The sequence below is a fragment of the Pleuronectes platessa genome, chromosome 3 (genome assembly GCF_947347685.1).
Source record: "Pleuronectes platessa chromosome 3, fPlePla1.1, whole genome shotgun sequence".
Classification (NCBI taxonomy): domain Eukaryota; kingdom Metazoa; phylum Chordata; class Actinopteri; order Pleuronectiformes; family Pleuronectidae; genus Pleuronectes; species Pleuronectes platessa.
The window spans coordinates 8,296,130-8,321,430 of record NC_070628.1 but is presented as its reverse complement, the minus strand read 5'-3'; the positions used below and the strand labels follow the sequence as shown (position 1 = coordinate 8,321,430).

General features: G+C 43.3%; 1 protein-coding gene across 7 annotated transcripts in view; it reads right to left on the bottom strand.

Annotated features, from left to right (window-relative positions):
- Positions 1 to 25,301, bottom strand: part of fbxw7 (F-box and WD repeat domain containing 7) — a 98,373-nt gene that overhangs the window by 9,786 nt on the left and 63,286 nt on the right. For 6 of the 7 annotated variants that reach the window (XM_053418312.1, XM_053418311.1, XM_053418314.1 and 3 more), the window contains 6 exons: positions 11,780 to 11,862; positions 9,975 to 10,116; positions 5,463 to 5,597; positions 3,362 to 3,485; positions 3,082 to 3,218; positions 2,313 to 2,426 (listed from right to left, as the gene is read on the bottom strand). In XM_053418312.1, the coding sequence (XP_053274287.1) occupies positions 2,313 to 2,426; positions 3,082 to 3,218; positions 3,362 to 3,485; positions 5,463 to 5,597; positions 9,975 to 10,116; positions 11,780 to 11,862 (735 nt within the window). Of the gene's footprint in view, positions 1 to 2,312; positions 2,427 to 3,081; positions 3,219 to 3,361; positions 3,486 to 5,462; positions 5,598 to 9,974; positions 10,117 to 11,779; positions 11,863 to 16,111; positions 16,509 to 25,301 lie in introns of those variants that run through there. The other variant, XM_053418316.1, reaches the window with a different exon arrangement.

Here is a 25,301-nt window from a genome sequence, read left to right as displayed (position 1 = left end):
TGTGAACACTCTCTTCCTCTGGCACAATTTGTCCACAGTGTGATCAATTTATTTTTCCATCCTATCAAGATAAATTCTATGCCTGCGGCGAAAACCGCCAGAACGCCACCTGAAATGAAATCAATGAAAGAAAGAGATCCATTCATCTTTATCCATCTACCTACCTGTATATATCCATCCATTGATCCATTTATGTATGAATTAATCTAGCAATCCATCCATATATGTATCTGTCCATCTATCATCCATCTATGAATCTATAGTTATAATAATCATTCTTCTCTGCATCTATACATCCATCCATCAATCTGTCTATACATTCATTCATTCATCCATCCATCCATTCACACAGGCAACCTGTTTTGTATCTATCCATTCTACCCCCATTCATTGATCCTTATGAAGAAGCGGTAACCACTGATCTCTGAGAGAATGAGCTAGTTTTCTCTTCTAATCTTCAATAATCCACCAAACTCATCATTCTGATTTGCAGCGAGCACTTTTGTCTGTTGAATGAGAAACGACCCAGAATCAGGTCCAGGTGATGGAGGAGAGAAAAGAAGAAGCAAGTCTTCTCTCTAATGGCGTCAGACTTCAGAAGCAGGATGTTTAAAGACTGAAATAGGAGTTTCTCATCTCGGCTTATCATCGTGATTCTACCTCGTATCGATCGAGTTCTGAGTAAAGCTTAAGATCTGGTATTAGCTGCTGAGCTGTGGAGGGCTGGTCTGAGATTTTCTTGAAGTTAGGGGATTTATGTAAGAGGTAGAAGGCGCAGCAAGGTCAAACAAATCACTCTTTACCTGACAGTTATGGGGGAGAGGCTTTCCTAACATCTCGGTCATTTGCGATATGAAGGAGGAGAAGAAGATATGAATGATGGATACTGTCGCGTGGACTGGGAGCTAGAGACGCACTCATCCATTCATCACAATCCGTGTAACATTGTGCAATCTCTGATAGCCACTTAACGGCCTGCATCTTCACAGGACCGAGCCGACGGCCAGAAAAACGTAGCAATCAGGTCCTCAAATAAGCTGGCAAAGAAAATAAAGGATGTTGACAGCAAAGCAGAAAAACAAATGCAGCTTCTGGGAATCCCATTGTTTTTACTTTACAGTTTTACCGGCATCGACAGCCACTTCATGCGAAATGGTCGACTAGGCTTAATTGGCCATTCCTCTTCAGCGAAGGATTCTCCCTCTGGTGTTAAGAGCTAAATAAGCAAAGAGATGAAATCCACTGAGGGGATGTGCTCTGAATACACCACCCAAACAGAGATGGATTTAGGCTCATCTCCTCCTCATGACTAATGTAAGCAAACAATTCGGAGGCCCATTTGCATTGTAGAAGCCAGGAACACAATGAACTGTGCGTCGGTGACGTCTGCGCGCACGGTGGTTTCATAAAAAGCCGCCGGTGAAGTGACTCATCGCACACTTCCACCACCAACGTGGAGCCGCTGTGGCTGTAACTCAACAACTTGTCATCTGGATCCCGTTTGGGTGAAGGAGAGCCAATTTGTGCTCCATGCCTATCAGATGACCTTGGTGAAATCTGTTCCGATCAGCAATAGCTGTGACTATTATGCGTGTAATCACCAGTGGGCTGAATGCCAAGTTCACTATCTGTTAGGCTGAGACTTTGCAGGAATGGAAAACAAGCTCTCTGGTTTATTGAACAGAAAGACAAACCTGCTGCAGTGTGATCATGCGGGATATCAATTTATTTAACAGCTTTTTTTTTTAATGAAATAGCAAATTCTCAGCCCGACCTCATCTTCCTGATTTAAAAAAGGTCAGAAGGTGAAAGGACCAGGGATGGAAGGAGAAACAGGCAATAATGGTCCGACGGTGCACTGAGGACTTTTAGTAAAAAGGCCAGCAAGGAGGCATGAAAGTGTTGTGATTTACAACAACCTGTGAACTCCCTTCAACACAACAGTACAACAAACTGCCTTTCTGTTTAACACACATCATAAAGTTGAAGCACAGAGCCTGTGGCTGCAACAGTTCAGCTATGAATACTAACACTGTTCACAGACGCACTGTAACAATTCGGCAAAATGGCTCAATGTGAGACGAGAGAATAGAGTCTTACCCATGTTTTATGTATGGCTGTGTGTATATGACGTGCTACATATGATGAGTTGCATGTCTTTGCAGAGAAATCCTTCATTTCTAATCAATAAGTCAGAAAGTTTAACTTGAACATTTTGTCTCAAATCCATTATCGTCTGACAGCGCAGAAGGAAAAGGAAGCCGGTGAGACTAAAGCACGGAACAGGAAACACGGGAGCAGTTAACTCTTACCTTTCCTGTGATGGCCGACCAGACTTTCAGCGTGTTGTCGTCGGAGCCGCTGACGATGCGGTTGCCACAGAACTGGAGGCAGGTGATCACGTGGTCATCGTGACCTTTCAGCACCTTTGAGAGAAAGAGACGGGATGAGGAGGACAGCAGGAGGAGGAGGGGGGTGGACGTGGACTGACAAACCTCACAACGCCGCGTCTCTGTTGCTTTATACATCAAACTGAGGTGGAGATAAAAAGGGAAAATGTCATCTAGTGCTGCAGGTGCATGCCAATCTTTAATCGGAGGTGTGTGTGTGTGTGTGTGTGTGTGTGTGTGTGCATGTGTGTGTGTGTGTTCTCTGCCACTGGGTTACAGGATTGCTCGCTCAGCAAAAGACGGAGCACACTGTATATGCAAAGGAGTATGAAGAGCACAGTAACCACATTTACATCAGCGCCATCCTAAAATGACCTGCAGACGTTTCTATAGCAGCAAAGGCCCAGTAAGGATCAACTCAGGCATGCTGGTCAGGCTTTATCAGAAACTCCTGAACGGGCAAAAAACCAATGGATTCTAAAGATTGAAGGAGAAAAAGTTCGCCCCCTGCTCTGGTCCACTTATCATTCAACACAAACACCTGACCCATCACTAACTTTCCCTCGGCTCTGCACTTCACACCCGTATTGAACCATCTTTCTGTGACTCAGAGCCATTTGATGTCAGATCTATAAGATCAGCTCAGGTGGAGGCGAGCCTCTGGGGATTTCAGGTTTGAAGGAAAAGCTACCTTGGGTGATTTGAGGTCGCCTCTCCTCCAGTTAGTGTCTATTCTGTGCTGCCTGATGTAGGCACTCTTCCAGGGGCTGTGAGTAAAGCCAGGCTTGACGATTTTCCTCTTCTTGAGGGGCAGAGGCTCATCGATGCCTGTTAGGAGACAGATGGAGACTGATTACACTTACAAACACATGTTTTTCAGGTTATTGTAAAAAACGGACCACAGAGGTCTCTCCAGACTGCTCCCTATGGGCGACTGCATGTCGTCTCCCTGCCTGAATCTTAAAACTCACCTTCCTCCCTGCACTTCTCCCTCCACAGCAGGTTGTCTTCTGCCAGGATGCGCCAGTAGCGACACGTCTGGGCCGCCTGGAGGAGGTCTTTCGGTTCCAGGAATGACAGGACGTACAAAGCCAGCTGTTGAAAGACATGGGTAGAGAATGTCAGGGGTGTAAATAGAGCAGGAGACACAAAGAAGGACCTATTATTTACCTAGAGCAGGTGTGTACGACACCTCATAGAAGAGAAGTTGAAAGTTGAAGTAACTAGACCATGATAACAAAAAAGAAAAGCACAAAGTAAAAACTATAAGCTCAATATAAACAGCACAAATCCAACTGGCAAGGATACGCAATTGTATTTAGCATTTGACTGAATCCACATTTCTATGAAAGCCCAACAAAAAAAAAAACATACAATAGGAGTTTCACAGCAAAGGTAATGATGCCAGCAATACAGGTGGTTAAGCCAGAAAATAAAGACACAAAACCTGCAGCAATGAGCTTAAATCTGGACCCTCGAGCAACAGGAATATATATTGTAGTCCGCTGCCTTTCCTGTGTTTTGACAGGTACACATTCGGACAAGTCTCTCAACACAACCTCCTTTTCAGCTGTTAAACAATGCAGTGAAACCGCAATATGTCAAGTGACTGCTCTGTATCAGCTTAAAAAGAAAAAAAAAAGAATGATTGTAGGTTCATTTTACAGATTGAGTTGAAGCCTATTGAGAAACTAATGTTCTTTCATTATGTTCCACTAATCTGAGGTGACACTGACCTGAGACACACTGTGTGACAAATTCAAGGGCAACGTTTTCCTGATTTATTGGTCTATAAAATAATAGCACGATATTGGGTATTATTTGAACAGATGTTCAAGATTCAAGATTTTTATTATCAAATGCACAACAATAACATGAATCAGTCGCTGGCACTGAAATGCTTGGGTCACAGGCTCTCTTCTAGCAATGCTCAAGTAATTACAACCTAAAAAATAAAATAGAATTAGTATAAAATAGAATAAAATAGAATATCAAAATTTAAAATAGAAAATAAAGTATATATATCTAAATATATATAAAAACAGCTGAAGAGAAAATAAAACAATAGTGCAATGGTGCAAAAATACAAATATGTCACGGTGCTAGTTTGGTGGCGTTATTAGAGGACTGTGATGCTGACAGGAGGGAATTAGGTTGGATTTTATTTGAAAACTTATTCGCAGATTAACTTGTTGATTGTTTTCTCAAGTAATTCACTAATTGTTGAGGCTTCACTCTAATCTGAGTTTAGATAAAACTCCTGAGCCTGTTTTCAAGTATTAATTTCAGGTGGATTTCAAATGGCTTGGCCAAAACTCAACTCTATCCCCCCCATCTCCCCCCATCTATCACTTCTAAAGGATATTTTAGCAATTCCAAGATTGGACCTCTAGTCGAGTGATTGCTTATGTGCAGACTTTCAATTCCAGCTGCATGAATAGTGTGACCACTGGGATTGTCCTGTTAAATTTAGCAGCGCCGCCTGATGTATTTCCAGCACAAGCGACTGAATTGTGAAAATGATTCAAAGGGGACAAGAATAAATAGAAAAGACACAATAAAGAGGAACAAGAAGAGTATTAATGTCCTGGTGTAAACACACATGATGCTGTTTGCATTTGGCTTTGGAGCCTGTGGCGCTGACACCATGAGATCTTGCATCCTATTGCCTCGCTCACTAGGCGACCAACCCCTGCTTCCTCCCAACATCTGCCTCACAGAGACCAGGTGTTAAGTATTTGATCAACTCCGCAAGATACCGTGGATTGAGGCTGTTGTGTAAGAACCCCTCATGTGATCTTATCGTCGCTGTGGCACTTCAGATCGTTATTGGTGCAGAGCAAAAATACAAGATTACCCACTATGGGTGCAGTTAGATGATGGGAGGGAAGACGGCGATGGGATTAGAGCTGGAGGGGAAGCCGCATCCCTCCCATTCAGAAATAAGGTCTACCACAAAGGATTCCCGTGGGAGTTCGGGTCAGAAGGAAGAGGCAGGAAGAGGATAAGAGGTAGAGAGGAAGCTGCAAGTGATAAGAGAGAGGGAGGGGGGGGGGTGATGCAGGAACTCACCTCTTTGGGAAGCAGGGAGATAAAGTCTCGCTGAAACTGCGGCTCGATCACCTGCATCATATGCTTGACTTGTGTGGGCTCACAGCTATCAATCAACTCATCCAGCGCCAGCAGCTTCTCCGGGCCAGTCCAGCTCTGGAACACAAGAGAGAGGACGGTTTAAACATTTAACAGAAGCTGCGTTCAAACTCGATACCAACGACAAAACTATATTTCATTAAAAACTGATGCACATAAGCAATAGTCACATCTAGTACGACTGTATTTTTTGGAATCCCGTCCCTCCATATGTTGAAGTGCAGCCTCTTTTTTACTTTATTAATTGGTGAGCTGACGTGACACCAACATGAAGACTGAGGCTCTTTTCCTTAATTTCCCTCTGGATCAGTAAAGTATCGAATCACTCACTGATATCTCTACATGCACACAAAGCCATACTGTTCTTTATGATCCCCACAGTAAATCCTTTTATATATTCTTTCATATACCTCGTGACTCATTGTGAAAATGTGCTACTGAATAAAAGTCGAGCCCTGTGCAAATCGCTCTGTTTACATCGATTCATCCAGAGCAGTTATGACGTCTGTACAGGGAGACTTACAACAGCCTTTTTTTTTTTACTTCCTTACTTTTGTCTTTGCCCTGAACAAACTTCTCTACCATCAGAAACTTGTTGGTGTTAACAAAAGCAGCCCAACGGTTTTTTTTGTATTCCATACATGGAGTCTCTATGGCTGTGACAACAAGACATGTAGTGACATGTTTGAGGAGGTGCTTGCCTGCAATAACCTACACATGTTACTACTGTCTGAATGGTGGAGCTCTGTAAAGCAAAAGGTTTCATCTAGTTTGACATCCTTCCATTCTACAAGTCCCAGTCTGCATGTGGAAAGCTTTTCTCCATAACCCTTCATCCCATACGCTTATTTTCCACGGGTATATTTAAAGAAAGTGCATTGTTACTTGCCACAGCTCAATGACTGCAGGTCACTTTTACAGTTTTACAAAGAAAGCTGCAACCATTATCACCACAGGCCAAGCAAACAGACCCATTTAGAATGTGCACCGGTATTTTTAACATCCCAAACAATTGTGGATGGGATGTGCTGGTGTCAGTGAAGAAGAAGTGCAGCCTGTTACAAACACTGAGCTGCAGATGTTTGTAAGATTGCTTCAGACCTTGGTCACAGCTAAATACAGGGTTATTCATCATATCACTTACATTTCTAGCTCGGCATTGAGTTCAACGAGCAGCTTCAGCATGTGCAGTTTTGTATTTTACAGGCGAGAACAAATGAAATTAAAAATAAATAATTTTCTCCTTTTACTTCAGTGCAGTTTGCACTTGTTTCTCTCTTCTCTCCTCTCCAGAGGTTCTTAAAATATACTTTGCAAGTTGGCCATCACAGGTGCTTATGCCCGAGTCGAGCACCGTCAGCACCTACCTAACTGCACAGTGACATCTGGACGGCCACACCCATCACAGCTGTAACCGTCCAGTGTTAACTGAAAACAGCGCTGGGGGGCGTTACAGGCTGATTGTCCCAGTTTCTCACCATCCACCTAAATGCTCCGGTGAGATTATGCAAGTCGGACACCTTGATTAGAGCTTCATGAAAAGAAGTGGCTTGGTGTAACGTGTCTGTAACTTGTTAATGTTCCCTACGTGCCCTCCACGGCAGCAGGGAGCAGCTCGAGGCGCCCCCCCGGTGCTCGCAGCCAACACGTTAGTGGAACATTTCTACATCAAGAACCAGATCATCAGCAGTGTTATTAGAGATCGGTGGGCTATTGGTTCTCCTGCTTGAACATTCAGTTTTTTAAATGCCGGCTGCTGAATTGCGCTGCATTGTGTGATGCACACAACAGCCACGGTTGTTTTTTCCCTCGGTGGAGCTCTGAAATCCCACAATGATTACAGGCTACGAGGCAGGATGGAGAGCCAGGCACAAGCACACCACCTGTCATTTGGCAGCTAAAAGCTCGAGGCGGAGGTGTTGGTTGCGGAGGTAATCAGGGGGTTTAGAAACTTCCCCCCCGAAAAACAGGGAGGACCAAGTATTAGTTACTTAGGAGTTACACCATTTCCTCCCATAGATTCTGAGACCTTTTGTTCCAACACCAGTTTCACAGTCCCCAAACCTGAGAGGGGATTATGCGTTTCACCTGCTTTAGCATTGGAAAGTATTTAATGCCGTTATGTTTGTTTTGCAAGCAAACACGCAAAACATTTTTTAACAAGCGAGTTCATTTATAGTTCAGGACTGTTCATTAATCCTTATGAGGCTGGAAACCCGGCAGCAGAACGTCCCTGAATATTCACTTCAAATCCTACTTCTGAGGAGCCCGATGTTTTCGAGGACTTTCCAGGACGAACCTGAGAGGTTAATTTCAGTGTGTTGTTTTGGATAAACACATATTTTCTGTCCACATGTCAGACCCACTTCCTTAAATGTCCCATAGCTTCTTTCACAAGTCAACATCTGTGATCACTGAGCTGAGATCTGAACAGGCAGGAAATTCTGAATGGCTCCAGGCCTCAGATTACTCTTTGGATCAAAATATCATCACGATAACTGGCTACGGATAAAATGGATCAGACATTCAGGGAAACAATGAAGTATCTGGAGAGAAAGTCCTACTAAGTTCAATAAAGATCAAGCACTCAAAAAGACTGACACCTCAAGGTTTACTGAAGTTTGAGCTCCAAAGACGCTGAGGGGGCAATTAATTCATCTGTTGTGTCAGTCATGGTGACAAGCTCTGCTTTAATGTTTTATTTAAATGTGTTCAAGCCATGTGAAGTCAAACTAGATGTTCCTGTATGTTTGTTCTATATAAGTTATAGTTCAGCGATTTTGGGAAACATGCCTTTTTTGCGATATTATCAAGAAATAGCCCGAAACATTAATCTCCATAAAATCACAACTTGTCTTTGTTCTTTAAAAACAGGTTTTGGAAGAGATTAAACAAACGAGATGTAACAGGATAATCAGTGACCTTTACAGTAGCTGGCAGGCAGACTCTGTTTGTTTTTGTTTATGAGAAAAGACATTTGGCTGCTGGCTGTAGATCCATATTTAATGGACACACTAGGAATGCTTTCAATCTATCTCCCCATCTTCTTCACAAACTAATCCTTTAATGTAAAAATGTGACTTTGCCATGACCGTGTGTGTCCTTGTGTTTTTTTTTTTTTTCTAAGTGCGTAGTCAAAAAATACCAGAAATCTGAAAGTTTTTGTCCCTGCACAAAAACACTGTTTTGTACTTGTTTCTTTCATATTTAATAGCAGCTACAGGCGAGGACTGGACTGGGGAACGTAGGGACTGTAAATTGAGTTTAAACTGCTGGTTGTCTGAGCGGCAGGTCGGAGCCGGGTTGTGTCAAACAAAACCCACGTCTGACCTAATGATGTGGCAGGAGTTCTCCCAGTGCTTGTGATGTCTGGTCCGACTGACACACTGGTTGTCAATGTGTGTGTGAGGGAGGGGGGAGGGGCTGCACACTGCTCTAAAACATTGATATTGTGCAATGTGTGCGGAAAACCTGAACCAATTATACAAGTAATCAGAGAGTCCCATTGAGGCTAATATGTTTAAATGAGGTCTTGAATCATTAGACCTGACTTCTAATGTGAAAGATATTGTTCTATTATGTTGCATCTGTGCAGAGAATAATGATATAGGAAGAATTTAACTATAATGTTGAGAAATGATTGCAGTATTACCTCACAGTGCATTTGCTAAGTATTCACTTCATTCCCATTTTTGCTGGAATGATGATAAAATAGTTCAAATTAGTTTCCCCCTTATGACTCTACACATAACTCCCACATTATCAGAAAGAGAAAATGGTACTTCTACGAGTTTCTCCCATCTCTTTCGGGCAAAACCCCTAAATTTTGTTTTTAGCTTTTTGTTTGGCTTTGGTTATAGAATAATCAGTAAATAGTTTAGTTTTTTTTACTTTAGCATGTAGCTGCAAAACTATAAAATGTGGAAAAAGTAAAAGGGTCTAAATGCTTTCTGCATGTCTCAGTTTGTCCACAGCCTCTACAGACACAAAGAATAATTCCCTGAATTGGTTGAAAATAAGATCAAGTTAACAAGCGTCTTTTCCAATTTTGCCATTGATGGACAGAAGCTGACTTCATAAGGAACCTGAAGTCTGCATCACTGTCCTTGGCTAATGCAGTAAAAACAAATGACACAGTAATAATAGGCTTCTCCTGCAGTACGACAACATCTGTTCAACTTTTAACACCGACTATAAGTCTACAGTAGACACCTGTGATCTTATAACTCCTTTTACTCGGAACCGGTATGGCTAATTCCAATTCCACGCAACAGTGCCTGTGGTAATGTGATGGGCCAGAACAACACGGCGGCAACTATCTCGGGGACTAAGTGAACAATGATTGGGCCCATCATCTGCTTTTTTGATGAGCTTTTGCTCGAGGGTTCAGATTCACCTGGGAGGGAAGAAGGAGAAGAGGGGAACTAGCCTCACCTGAAATGTTCGGAGCCATTCTTGGAGACCCGTAGGTGGCTGGATTGAGGTGATGCGCCGTCTTTGTTGCCCCTGACTGTTGGCGGTTCTGATCTGGCCAAATGTGGTGGGTGTGGCTGGACATGGAACAATTCCCATCGGGCTGAATTTCACAGGGAAAAAGAAAACTTAGTGGAAGTATTACAAACAAGAGCAGAGATAATACATACATTGAAGATGAACAACAGACATTAAGGAGTTGCCATTAATGAGCTCTATTAAAAAACACATTACGAGTATGGCTTTGTAGATATTTCCACTATGAATTATTTTGACAACAGCGCCTACACTCAAGATGGTCTGCGGCTAAATGGGATGGCTTACATTGTTAAGTTAAATATTTAAAGATGTTCTTTAAAAGCGTTTTTGCCCGTTCACTTGTTTGATTTAGCAATAACAAAACACACACAAGTGGAAAGCAGCTGTTCTGTCGTTGGAACCACATAAAACGTGTTTTCTTTTCCGTTTATGGCAATTTCCTTTAATTAACCCTCCATTCTTTATTATGTATGAGATATGAGCAAATAATCAGTTGTGTTGTTAAAGTAGCTTTAATTTACAAAACCAAGTCGTCATTTATTGTCTTCAAACAGCAACTAAGATAGTTATAAAGCAATACTCAAAAGAACCAATATAGAATGCCAATAAAATACAAACAAAACAACAAAACAGTGTGGCTTCAGAACAATAAAAGGTATTTTATGTTCCTATTCACACATTTCTTAGTTTCAAAGTGTATTATTATTATTATCATCATTATTATTCACCTGTGGCTAATCTAAAAGACTTAACTATTTATTATTTGCCAGACTACTGTTTAATACTGGCAGGTGTTTCTACTGTTTTATTCTTCTCATTTGAGGGCAGGTTAAATAACAAAACTACCCATCTGCATACGGCAAACTTAACCCCCCCAAAAATAGAACTAAAATTAAGATAAGTATCTTTTTTTAATGTAAAAAGCAAACTTAAATCATTCTTCTACATAAACGCTGATATGGATATGTCTGTGTAAAGCTCAGATATAATATTATGATATTAATCAACCAACTGATAAAATAGTCAGGCTATACAATAAGCAAGGGTAGATTGGAGAACTGCATTACTTTTAGCCTTGTATTTGTACTTAACTGGCAGCTGAATGTATAATTCTGATACAGAGGCTTGAAAAGAGTGAACTACAGAGTGACCAACCAACCGACCCCCCCCGTCAGAACCGAGATGTGAAAAGCAGCGCGCATCTTCAAAGGGCAGCCGTGCTCCATTGTAATGCAAGGGGCAGCAGGAGAGACCGGCCAGTGGGCTCCCGCTATACTTCAGATTGTGCTTGCTGACAGCAAAATGGGAATCTGGGGGTCTATTTCATTACTGATTCATTTTTAATGGGAGAGGAAGCTGAGCCGGAGCCAGTTACATGGCATTTACAGTTAAGTGGCTGTGTTCAGCCTGAATTTTAATGTGGCTACATGTGAACACGTGCATTAAATATTCAGGGTTAGAGAAACATGTGGGACTGCGGGGCTGCGTGCTGGAGATACAGCGAGATGTGAAGCATCCCTCAGTCTCTAAACAAAAGGCCCCTTTGTTCGTACTTTGTTCGTACCTTGTGATATATTCTTATCATAAATTTTCCTGCTAGGCTCATTTTGTATGTATATAGCATTAAAATAAGGAGATAGCATTTAATTATTTTCATTCTAGGAGGGGAAACAAAAGCAGGATGTTGCAGTACAGGTCTTATTTTATGAAATGCAGGTTTTCTTTACCTTGGATACTCCGTGCCTTTGCAGGGCTTTTTTCCTGAAGGGAAAGATCGGACCTCGGGGCCATGGTCCAACTTCCTTTTCATCTAAAAGAGAAAAATATAGAAGAAAGACATTAGAAAGCAGCACAAAAGCACAGGAGGAGACTGTGTTGAAACACAAATAGAATCATTACACTGCATCCTTCTATGCGATACATAAACACAAGGGTACTTCTGAAATGGTCTGTGTATAATTTATTTCTTCCTCTCCGATAACTTTCCAAGTCACTTTACTTTTAAAAGAGAGGGGCTAGCTATTGTAAAAGAAAAAATTAAGAACAGACACAGTTCATTGGATATTTAAAAACTGTGGTGGAAGCAAAAAATTGCTTTTGCAAGTTACAGACTTTGTTAACATTGTGTCTGAAATTCAGCATAATAAAATACAGACACCAGAGTCTTGCAACAGCTTTATGCAAATGGGAAAAATTAATCTTTAATGGAGAGGCGATAGGATTCGGTTTATTAACATGGCCCGTAACACAGCAGAGAGGTGCTGGAGCCATCAATAGATGAAGCTGCTCAACCTGAGATGAGGCGGCAGGAGACAAAGCAGGTGCTTGTTTTACACTGCTCGGCTTCACTTTGATTATTTTCCATGTTGGGAGGCACATTACTGGTGAACAGTGACCCTTGGGCAACAAAAGACACCCTGTAACATCCAGAGGAAACAACACAGACACACACAGAACTCCACGGGAACAGTGTGTTCATGTCCACACCTTCTTCAGGGATGTTCTTTGGCACTGACATTCTTTGCATACTGATACGAGAAAGAACAAAAAACAGAGCAACCCTGCTCTTCGTCATTCACCATCACCTGCATGAACACACACACACACACACACACACTCAAACAGACACACACCACCCAGTCCCTGTTCTACCACCTACCCTACAACACAAACAAAGGATTCTGTGTAAAAGGACTGGGCAAGCCAATTTACTTCATCCCATGCCTGCCACTCTCTCTGGCACCGCTTCTCACCACACATGCAAGTGATCACCATCGCATCGCCGAGTCCCTCATGAATAAACAAGCAAACAGAGGAACCGAGCGCTGATTTTTAAGTGACTCGCCAAAATAAGATATACAATGTGACAGAACGGCCTTGTTCTGTGATTAATTAAATATGTGTCATGTTTAGGTCCAACACTTGATCGCTGTCCTGTTGTTTCAGCCTCAAATAAAGACGCAGATTGAACAAAGTGACAAAACATCTTTAAATTGAAAAAAGGATGTCCCTCCGGGTTTCAACACAAACCTGCAATATTGTAAAAAATAAAACAGCCACAGCTACAAGGGTCTATTTTGACCATCAAAAAATTGCAATTGTGTACAAGGGTGATTTATCCCTGAACTGCACCATGTGGGTTTTTTATTCCACAATTAGTTTTTTTCCTTGTGGCACCAAAAAATTTTTACTTTCTTTAAGGATGAAAATATTTGGCGACAGTTTGTCTCCAATTATACTTCAGCCTGTGCAGCCGGATGCAACCTGTACCGAGTCTGTGACAGAAACCCCATCTGTTCCCCTGCTATGCTGCAAGAAACCACATTCGAAATGCAACTTTATTTTTGTCTCCAAGGCAAACAATGCTCTGGCGATGTGTTTATGCGATTGCACAGTTGCAGGAAAAGCCTCGGGCCTTCGACTCCACACTGTATGAATTCACAGTGGGATGATTATCATCTCTCCTCAAGCTGCATTTTTGTTCATCACTATAATTTGGTAAGTGTGTGTTTGCTCTCCCTGTGTTTTCAGTCTCTGGGGCAAGATGGAGTGTCGAGAGCAGCACGCGAAGAATGGAAACCAACGAAGAACGCGGAAAATAATGTTTAGAACCTCTGACGTGCTCATGGGTAACTAGATTAGCAGCAACTGTATCCATGCATTAGGTGGCAATGCACCAAAGCAACTGATAAGACCTTCTCTGACTTTACAGAGGAATGTGTACATGACTAACGCACTCAAACATGTTCAGCAGGTTTGTCACCCTTTGGACACCAGACGGATCTGACCAATGATGCTCTCCTCACATGTCAGCTCGTGTGTGGCCCGAGGGAGGGGACGCGGAAAAAAGGCTCCTGTAATTCAAGGTGGAAATGTGTAGAAAAGGGACGGCCGAGTTAATCCGAGTGGCAACAACCATGTAAAAGGTGTTTTCAAAAGCACCACAGGTATGTAGCTTGTGCTCCACTTGTCTATATTGAACGTATCTGGCTCACGGAGCTTGTTTGATTGCTACTGAACACAGGGGGGGGGGGGGGGGTGGTTTATAAGATATTCCCTCTTGTTACGATCTGGCACTCAAACCCAACTGCCTTGTTCTTTGAGCAGTGATCTCACTGCAATGGCAGTTCAGTAGCCAGGGAGAGCCTGGGTGTGTGTATGCATGCGTTGGGTGTGTTTTGTGTGTGTGTCTCAGAGTGTGAGAGCCTGAAAGGGAAAGGGGGGGGGGGGGGAGTGCTCAGTGGCTTTGAGTGTGTGTGTGTCTGTGTGCCTCTCTGTGCACATGTAAAAAGAAAAACCTCAAACTAAACACTGGCATGAAGAAGAAGAGGAAGAAGAGGAAAAAAGAAAACACTGCATGTAACCAGCCTCTTCTTGTGTTTCAGTCTGGGTAACCAGAGAGCGCAGTGTTTGTAAATCACTACTAATCAGTCCTCCCTCCTCCTCCTCCCTCCTCCCCCCCCCTTCCCCTATCTGGTCAAAAAGCACGACAGATGGATACGCAGAGAGTTAATGATATTTTAAAGACAGCAATCGCTCTTGCATAATGTGTTGATTCATTTCAACGGAGGCTACATCCTGCAGCATCAGTCACTTGAAACGTCTCTCCCTCGTTTTGCTATCAGGGTTTCCAGCCGACATGAAAGAGTTCCATCACGTCAATCAGCACCGCGAGAGACGCAGAGACACTTGCATCTGATAACTGGCCATTTTGGAGAGAGACAGAGCAATCAGGCAGTAGGAGCGGCGATAACCGAAAACCGCGATCACTGTGTATGGCTTGTGACTAATAAGTCAGTTTGTGTTGGTGCAGGCAAAAGGGACACACAGCTTATTTGCTCTAGGGGCTGAGTTCCCGATTCTGACATCTCAGATCGAGTGAATCAGAAAAACATGGAGAATATATAACACAATGCAAACATTCAAATCTATGAACCGGTCATTCATTAAAGATGTGACATTTTCATGATTATCAGCATTAACCGAGTAAAAAGCGCCACTACAGCATCTCTGAATGCGAGGGATTTTCAGAGTCAGATTCTGAGTGATTAACATTTTTCCTCTGTTACACACCCTTTGCGTAATGGATTCCCTTTAAATGTCTCCCGTTTGTACTCTGCATTTCCCCCCCCCCCGGACCGAGCAACTATCACTTTATGGCTGCCATTCAGCATTAAAAAAAAAAACACCCCGCATCCTTAAGGATATTCCACCTCACGCAGTCTGACACAGTGACCTATTATCTGCACCCGGAGCCTGAGGGGAGTGCACAATGTCAGGATATGGGCTACTGCAACAGGCAAGGCGGCGGACTGATCACATGCATGCATCTCACGCAGTCACTTCGGTCAGTGCAAGATAACCACTGCTGCATAATGTAGGAAGCATAACAAGCCCGCAAACAGGGGAGGGCTGCAGGGGAAACTGGCAGCTCGTGAGCCCACGAAACTGACCATTTCCCGCCCCCCTATTCACGCACATTTCCCACTGCGTGTATTAAAAACACAGGCAAGAGGTGATACCAGCCATCTGCACGTAGTAAGCCTCATGCAGCATGTACTAGTTACTAGGTTGTGCGGGAAAAGGGAGGACCACAGTTGACGTTAAGGTGCAGAGAGCATCGAGCCAACGCTAGGGCAAAACATTTTTTTGGAGCATGTCATCCCCAAACTCGTATTTCAGTAGTGGACAACGCAGAAATTACGTACATATTTACACGCAATGTGCCACAACCCTTATGCAAATACACCGATTCCCCCTGAATCACGGTGTTTTCTTTACGTGACCTAAGTTACGAGGGAGGGAAGGGGATGCCAACAACGCGTCGCGGTATGACAACATTTTACGCAGAGCTAAGCCAACACAACACAGAGGCCCGGGCACCTCTCACGCAGCGTCCCTGGGGCTCTACTGTGCGCGGCCGCCGTGGCTCATCCTCCGCAGTGGCCGCACAATCTGCCGCTAGAGAGGCGCGTCACAGATAACGAGGGCGACAGAAGCGAGTCCGGCATCGAACAGCCGAGCACGCGCGCTGGGAAAGGTGACACGATGCTACTCACTTTGTAGAAAATCATCTTTAAAGTGCCGTAGAACCCCATCCTTGTAATCCGGTGTGTTCGCCTCCTCTTCAGTGACAGCGGGTGAAGTGCGGCTCTGTGTGCGCGGCGGATGAAGAGGAGGAAGAGGAGGAGGAGGAGGGGAGCAGGAGGAGGAGGAGGACGCGATGACAGTGCGAGGGCACAGGACTCTCAGGTAAATCCGCCTCTGGTGTGGACATGCTCAGCGGACCGGTGCGCGGCCAGCTGGCTCCCCCGGTAAAGCCATCGGAGGACGGAGGGGGAGAGAAATGAGAAAGAAGAGAGCGAGGTGGTGGATGGAAGTACGAGCTCCGCCGTGACACGCGGACTGGAGGACGGTCGCTGGGTGAACAATGCGATGCGACGATTCCCGGAGGTTGGAGCGTGCGCCGCCGACCAGCCTCGCCGAGCAGGGAGTGAGCAGACGAGGGAGAGGGAGGGAGGGTGACACTCGGCAGAGAAGGGGGAGGAGTGCCGGGGGAGCGCGTCAGAGCGCGGAGCAGAGCAGTGCCCTCCTCCTCCTCCTCCTCACAGGCTGCACGACGGCTCCTCCGACCGGGATCGGATTACAGCCTCCCCCGGTGGAGGCGGGCAGGAGTGAATGGTGCAGTCCGACATTCAACACGGTGCGCAGCGCGGGGGAGCATCCTCCGAGAGGAGGGCACCGGCAGGGTCGTGATGTGCGGGGCGCGGGGGGGGACAGAGGCCCGGGGAGGGGTCCGCCCATGTCCCTCTCGTCCATGCACCGCACCCAGGGGCTAGACCAGCTCTTCTGTTTACTATTCATTCTCTCTAAGTACATGCTGTCTACCTGCTTTGAGTGAAAGATAAGGAATGCAGTACTTTTACTGGCAACGGAGCAGTGGCGGAGCTAGAATTTTTCTAAATCGGGGGCCATGAGGGCCAAATTATATCCCCAACATCCACACACAATTCCAGATTCAGTAAGGTGCACATTTCAGGCATTCCTTGTTTCTCATGAATCATCTAGACTGGCATAATCAAATTTATCGCCATCACAGTTTTTAATATTTGCATGCTCGCTTGCGCTATCGTCTCCATAAACTTTTTCACATCCACGCAGTCAGAACTCAGTTTCGGCTGAGGCATCAATCCAGTTCTTTCTCTCACAGCAGTCACTGGGAATGTGATGCAGGTGAGAGTGTCCTCTGTGTACATGCACCCTCATTACCACCATAGATTCATGTGGGAAATACTGAGTCATCCCTTGTTTACTGTTAGCTTTTATAGCTTTGAGCAAAGCCACACATGACTGACTATATTTTGAAAATGGTTCCTTATCCAAAGCACACTGTGTACTTTAATGAAGCTTAGAAAATTAAAAACATCCTGACAAATATTTGTTATTATTGTTAGTAAGTGACTCGACTATTGACAGGCCAGGGGCACTTCAGGGGTCGGTCATATTTCAGCTGGGAGCATTAATCGTTACTTCTTTTACTCAGTGAGTAAATAATCTGAATACATCCATCACCACAGCACACACACACTGACCGTAATGCACTGTGCTGCATTATAGACTGTCAACATGCAGCAGGCAGATCACATAGCACAAAGTACTCAGCCATTACAACCTATCAGGCGACAGTGTGAATGGATCACGTCTGCTGCACCTGCTTATTTGCGCGCACACACACACACACACACAGAACAGGCCAATATTTGCATTTTCAGTATCGACGGTAGTGGCTGATTGCTCCTGCCCAGTTTACAACACCACAGGCACAGCTACACAACAGCTAGTACAGCTTCTGTTTAAAAATAAACGAACATTTAGCGCAGGTGAAAGTAAACTGTCACAACTCACGCTGCCTTTTTCCAGGAGACAAATAGTCATCAGGTAAACAAACCAAGCAATGGCTTCGCTGCTCCTTTGCGTAGCAATACAAGACAAACACACCAGAAGCTTTTTGTTTGATTAATTCGGACAAATTGAGAACAAGGGTTTATAAACCAGTGCCTCTGGTCAACTGTGTTATGCCAATGTGCTGCAGAGAGCAACCTGAAGCCCATTGCTCCATTAAATGGACCAGTTGCCATTTATTAACACTGGCATTTGTGTGCGTCTTAAATTAAACGTCATGGGGTTTGCTAGCTTCCGGGCATAGAACAACATTATTTTCTCCCACAGAAATGTTTCAGATATCCAGATGGACTGAGCCATTAGTTTCATAGGGTCTTGGGCATTTGCTACCGTTGACCTCACAAGACACCGGCATTTGATCACGGAAACTGGGAACACAATGAGGGATCGTGGGAAGGGACCTATTCGCAGGTGACGGAGCATAAAGTTCAGCCGCTCCCGGCTGACACCTGTAATCATCGAGTGACCTCAGAGAGAAAGGAAGGTTTATAGGGCAAACATTTGGCACGAGAGGGTCCGGTTAAACTCTCCGACAATTCAAGACTTGAGATGGAGGAGAACCAGACAAAGAAACCAGCGTGACATGACCTTCTGCATGGTAATTTAGACCAAATAAAAACAATAATGGAATCACTAATCATGAATGGTGAAAGATATATATCATGATTATCTGAGACGTTATTCGGCAGGTGGCTAATCCGTGCGTTTTAGTCACACTTTCGCACCAAACTAGCAAAGCACTGAAGTGAAGTAAGCGGACACCAGAGTGCTACAGACAGCCCGTTTCAAGTTTTTTTTGTCTGTGTGTGTTTAAGGTGGCCCTCATGAGAAAGGCCCTCTGGTTGCTCCCGGCCGGCCCAACCTTTACACAGCTCATTGGAATGCTCGGCATGCGAGAGGAGTTGCACTGTGGCCTTTGAATGGGCCGTGGCCTCCTTTGTCGCTTTCCTCTCTGCCAGTTGGTAAAGCATTAACAGCCCCCCCCTCCCTCCGTTACTGACCTCCTGCTTATCAAAGCCGAGATCCTGCTGGCCAGATGTAAAGCTGCACAGCTAACGGATATCTCTCAGAGCAAACTCAGCTTTCAATTTCAGTCTTCCATATTTTAACGGTGAACGATGTGTGCGATCACTTGCATCACATCGCAGTGCGGTAACCAGCTTGTGGGGAAATGAAAATCGTGTCTCATTTGACTGCAGAAGTAACAGACGTCAGTGCCAAGGTCTCAGCAAATACTGGAGAAAGTTAATGAACAGATTCAAATAGTTAGTTTTTTTTTTTTATTAATACAAATATCATTTCATCTATAAAATATTCAAAAAAAAGTATTGATTTAGTGGCAAATTATATGCAGTCTTTATTTTTGGTCTCATCATAAAAACAAACTAATTTGATACATTAAAATACAATGAACCAGAGAAAAGCAGTTAACATTTTGGATCCAACTGTTTTATTTTCTAACCCGATTTAAAAACCAAAGGATTAATAAAATATTAAACAAATACATCTGCTGCTATGTTGATAGTCATTTACTCGTCATTTGAAGCAGGTGTGATTAAGCTTTGGCATCTCAAAATCTGAAGATGTTCTTGTGTTATTATTATTTCATAAAAGTAGTTTGATATCTTTGGGTTTTGATCAGTTGATCTCAATATGTAAACCGGCTTTGAGGATTAAAGAGAGAATAATAATAAAAAGTGAGTCTCAGTAGTTTCAGTGTTAAATTTATTATATCTCGGGATTAGTTTTCTGTTATACTTCCAATCTAGTGAGATTAGAGGAATGTGACTGGTCAGCTATTCTAAATCAGCAAATCCCCGAGGGGGCGGCGGAGGGGGGGGGCTTTTCGACGTGAGAAAAAGGGCTTTCTTGAGCAAATGTTTAATGTGAGAAGGTGAACTTGAAGGAGGCAAATACTTCCTGGGCAGTGATGCATCACTAAACGGGGCTGTGTCGTTGTGCGATTGTCCTCCCCGAGGGAAAAAAAACGAGGACTAGGGGGTCCCCTCTTAATAGATTTTTCTGAAATGGTGAAGTGTGAGCCCCAGTCCAGGCTGGACAGATGCGATGCGTGTGGGGGGAGGTTTGATGAATAAGGAAACCATGGATCATGGCTTGCGCCGGAGGATAATAGCGGCAACATCTGCATGGAGTTGAATTAACATATCCTACAGCCACCCACGCGACTGAATCATTCAAGTTTGAAGAGGTCCTGTCAAAAAAAGGCATTAAAGCGGGATGCCAGTGGTATCTCTTGACATCAATAGGGTTCATGGAAAATAAATGGAGAACAGGGGTCAGCACTTGCAATTATTGGCAGTTATTCAGCAACTGGCGTTTCAAGCAAATGCTGCATTTTCACATAAACAAGTGGCAAAATGAGGAGGATTTTTTTTTTCAGACGCATTTATTCAATGAAAGGGTGATGCAAATATCCGTCAGGTCAAATTCTACTACAGCCTCCGACCCTTCCTTTACGCTGAATGTGGGTGGGGGTAGAAAATAAGGCACGTGTTTAAAGTGTAAAGCTGTGCCCTGTAATCCTGCAAAAGCAACACCGCAATATCAACTGGCCATTCAAAATGAATAAAGATATGGAATGTTTTTTTGTCAAGAAAAATGCTGCACTGATCATTACAACCGTCCCTGGTCCAGCCCAGACACATCACCAGTGGACGGAAACACTCTGCATGTCCCCTGGAAGATGTCCAATCCTGACCCAACATCTTCTGAAGCGGAGATGGCCTTGTCTAATCGCTGTGGCCAAGATCCATTAAAACAACATTGTGCATTGCAGCTTCATTATACTCCTTTTGTCTTGATAAGGGACAACAGCTAATGGTTTACAAAAGACCGTTCAACATCTGACTGCTCAAAGGTAATGGATAAAGATGGATGCTGCATTACAAATTGTTCTCAAGGTGTTGACTTTGTAGCTGTGGACGTAATGAAGTGCAGATAATCAATGAATGAATGTGTGTCGCTGCATATTTTAAAGCCTGGAATGATGCTTGGAATCATTATGTTGTTCAATCATAAGCATCATACTCAAAAGGCCATTAGCATAGAGTCCAAAGCATACGGCAGCTCAGTTGTAGGATACTGGGAACTGAGAAAGCAATAGACAAATTTGTGACCCCCTCCGAGAGTCATAGCACCCCTGATATCTGCATTACATTTTACCTATAATTAAGATTCAGTGAGTAACTTCTATAATGCATCATCCACCTCATTTAAAGGGAACATCTAAAATCAAACCCCAAATCTCAAGCTCTATCCCCTCCAAACTTAGATCCTTAATAAAGAAAAAGGACTAAGATTCTTTCAAAGAAAAAATTTAAGGGGAACGTGACTGAAATATAAAGTAAATATTACATGAAATAAGTTAAGTGTCTCTGGCAAACACCTCAGGCTAGATGTGATGTTCTGAAATTAGCGAAAGGCAACATTTAGTCAGGACTGACTCCAAATTTTACAGCAGCATTTGGCCCTATTTGAAAGTAGTAATGAAACTTTAAATATTGAGTTATATTTCTTGCAGAAAACCCAATATATGAATGATAAGTACCTCAGACGGAAGCCACACACTATACCTTCTAATGATAAATTGTACAGGACCATGGAGGTATTAACATTTCCCTCCATTTCCAATCCCTTTTCCCATGACAGACCTATCCGCTTCTGCTTTTGGATGCTGCCTGAGCTGTCATATCTCATTCAGAAATGAAAGCGGGGTTATGGAAATGTGTGTGTGATGAGCCAGGCGAAACTTGGCTGGGGCTAGCATGAACATTTACACAGAAACGAATAAACCTCTTTAATCATCCAGAATTACCAGTCTGCATCCCAGATGAAGCGGGGGGGAGCCAAACTGTGCCTGCTGGTTGTTTCCTGTCATCTTTCGATCCCTAAATATGCTTGAGACGGTGGTGGGAGACAACGTGGGGACATTCCAACGATGTCTCGGTCACATGCCCTGACCCGAGCTCACGAGAGAAACTTGTGCATCGCGCTGCCTTTGGTATTTCAGCCCGTCTGTGATCTCATCTGGAACATCATCTATACCCGCACTATCCTTTATCTCTCCAACAAAGAGGTCATCTACATGTTTGCTGTTCCAAATACAGGCTTTCAAAGGGAAAATATGCCGGAGTGGCCTCTGAACTGAGATTTCACCTTAATCTAAGTGGATCAGGGATCACAGGCTGCCATTTAACACAGGCCCCTATAAGCAATTATGCAAGCAAATACATTGATCATTCACCCTTCACAAGGGCATTAACCTCAGGTTTTACCAGGGATAACAGTGTCTGTTGGTTGATCCATCTCAACAGGGAATAGATTGTACTGAAGTGTATACCATCGGAATGACAAATATACATGGAGTCAAGAAGATGAATCCTGCCACCCTGATGCTCCACATCTATGATTTTACATGTGATATCAAGACAACTATTGGATGGATTGCCATGTTATTTGGTACAGACAGTAACATTCCCTAAGGAAGAATAGTTCCTTTTGAGTTTGAATTGGGATTTTGAGTTTTGGGTTTTCATCAAGTTTTATCATCAGGCCAAAATTTCAGTGTGTCACTTAATGACCAAATGGATGCAAAACTAAAGACACTCCCTTCAGCCTCAATCCATATGATAAAAATGGTGAATATGATATTGTGCCACTTGAAAATGTCCAGAGAAGGCTAAGAAGGCCATTTTGTGTCAAGGATGAGGTACTTCAATGTTGTACTTTCCTTTTCTGAAGATTAAACTAAGGTAGATCCGTCTGACAGGTGAGCCTGACTGATAAGGCGATCTGGGATGAAGGCGGGTGAGCACGTCTTAAGATTGCTCAGCTGAAAGTTGAAAACCAGGCTCTTATATCGTCAGTCTTATTTTTTATGGTCGGGTTGAGTGGAGAAATGGCACAAATGGACAGCGGCCGAAGAAACTGACATTGGATAAGCGTGAAATCGTGACTTCCATGATGATACACAATCCAATTTCCAGAAAGTGAAGGGCACATTTGATCTTGTTTAGATGTGTCTGCTTGGACATGCTTTGAAAGCCAAGGCTCTTGTCTAAAGTGTCTGTTTGTCGGTATTATCTCGGCTGGACCACCAACAGAGTGGGTGATAGCACAACCTTTTTAGTGCTTTACTTGACTGCTATCGACGTCCATGTCTGATGGCACAAAGCAAGACTCACATAATGGATATATATTCTGAAGGAGATCAAAAAGGCAGCACATCAAAGTATATATAAATCATTGGTTTGGACTTGTGTAGCGGAAGATGAGTGATGCAACGTAACAGCAATTTAGCTCAGATGCAGACTGTGGAGTGGACATGACCAGACCTTATGCAAGTACATGTTAACTAAAGCAAAGAACAGGATACTCTGATGGAGAATAACATTTAAAAGGCTACATATTTCAAATGTATTTAAGTGCATGTTGAATATTTAAAGGATGAAGCAACCACTATGAACATATATGAAGAGTGTATGAATGAAAGTAAATTGATTAAAAGGTAAATCAACTGGGCAGAAAATATAAGTCTAAATAATGAAACAGGTTAATTAACTGGCACATTCAATGATAACTTTACTTGGTTCAAATACCTAATACATTTGATAAAAAAAAAAATACTTAAATGATGAAGTTTATTAAATATGGCCTCCGTTACTGTAGCAAATATCCAGGTCAGGCTCCAGAGAAATTATATCTTCCCTCTTCATTTTAAAGGAATATGTGTAGTATAGAAGGAGATAGAGAGCTTCCACACAAATGGGATTAACATCTCTTTTCTATGTGATCATTGTGGGGACTACCACAGACACACAAATGAATCAAAAAGGTGTTTTTGTCTATATATGAAAAAAAAGGAATAAAACAGACGCTGGGGCAGATGGACAAGTTATAAAATCGGTATGTGCCTGAACACTGTGCTCTATTTACAGTGACCCTAGTGTTAGCTTGTTTATCAAATTCAGCCAATGGTGAAATAAAAATATGAAATGGACATTTGTTTTCGTATACATCTCTACATATTAACAAATAAAGGCAGCTTAAAGTGGTGTGTACTGAACACAAAGGACACGGGACTCTTACTTAACAAAACAGCCTGAGGGGAAAATGAACATTACTCGTGGAGAAAGAATGCACCAGAGGATGATCATAAGTAAGATGATTCAGAGAGTGTTCTTTGCCATTGAATACTATTCATACGCAGTGAAACTTGCCTTACTGGTATGGCTGAGGATCAAGTAGCTATTCTGGGCCGAGGCAAACGAGTTAATGAAAGGAGGAGTGTTTTTATGCATAAAGGGAGAAAAGAGTGGAATGTGTTGTTCAGAGGAAAGACACAGGACAGTATTGTCAGGCATACTTCTGTGGAGGAAATAGTTGGAGGGATGATAGTGATGCTGATAGAGACGCGTCTCCCAGGATTTAAAAGGCTACAGGGAGTGACAAAAGGTCAGGGGTCGTAAATGTTTCATTTCAGGAAGGGCAGAGGAGCAGTGAACCTTGGGGAGCTTGAAAGCATGTTTGTTTCACCCGCTGCAACCCCACCTTACACACCGACAGAGATACTTGATTCTACTGCAGTGGCTGTAGACAGAAGAAACAGACTGCATGTATTTAATGAGCGGTGGAATACATTTGCATATTCCTGTACTCTTCTGCATATGAGGTTCAACCATACAAGCACCAGACACGCAGGGACAACAGACAACCCACGTAGAATCAGGAGAGAGTCACGGGTTAGAGAGGAACTGGTTAAATCCGACAAATGTCCTGATTAGATGTGCAGGAATAATTGGTGAGGCCGATGTTGTAGGTGGTTGCCATATGCCCATTGAATCCTGAGGTGGAAATGTGTCTGGCTGTGAGGGTAGGCAGCGAGGGGCCCCTGAGGAGTTGCGTCCCATGCTGGGCAACACGGAGACAGACGGAGGACAGAGGAAGGAGAAACCAGCTGCTGCTGAAAGTAAATCCTGAAAGGCTGGAAAATATATTTTGTAGTGAAGAAGGAAGAGGGTGGCATTTGTGGTCAAATAAAAAAAAGTCAGCAAAAGAACTTTAGCCTGGTATTGTTCACCCATCTGCTACAAGAATTTGCATTGAAGATAAACTGGCATTGTTTCGTTAGAATAAATAGTTTGAGGCCAACGTTCAGCGGCGTTTTAGAAAGCATTCCAAAGTTGCTGGTGGTGGATTATACACTGGAAACATTGGTTATGTCTCACTGATTCGATTCAGCTTTTGCTGCAGTCTTCTCCTCCTCCC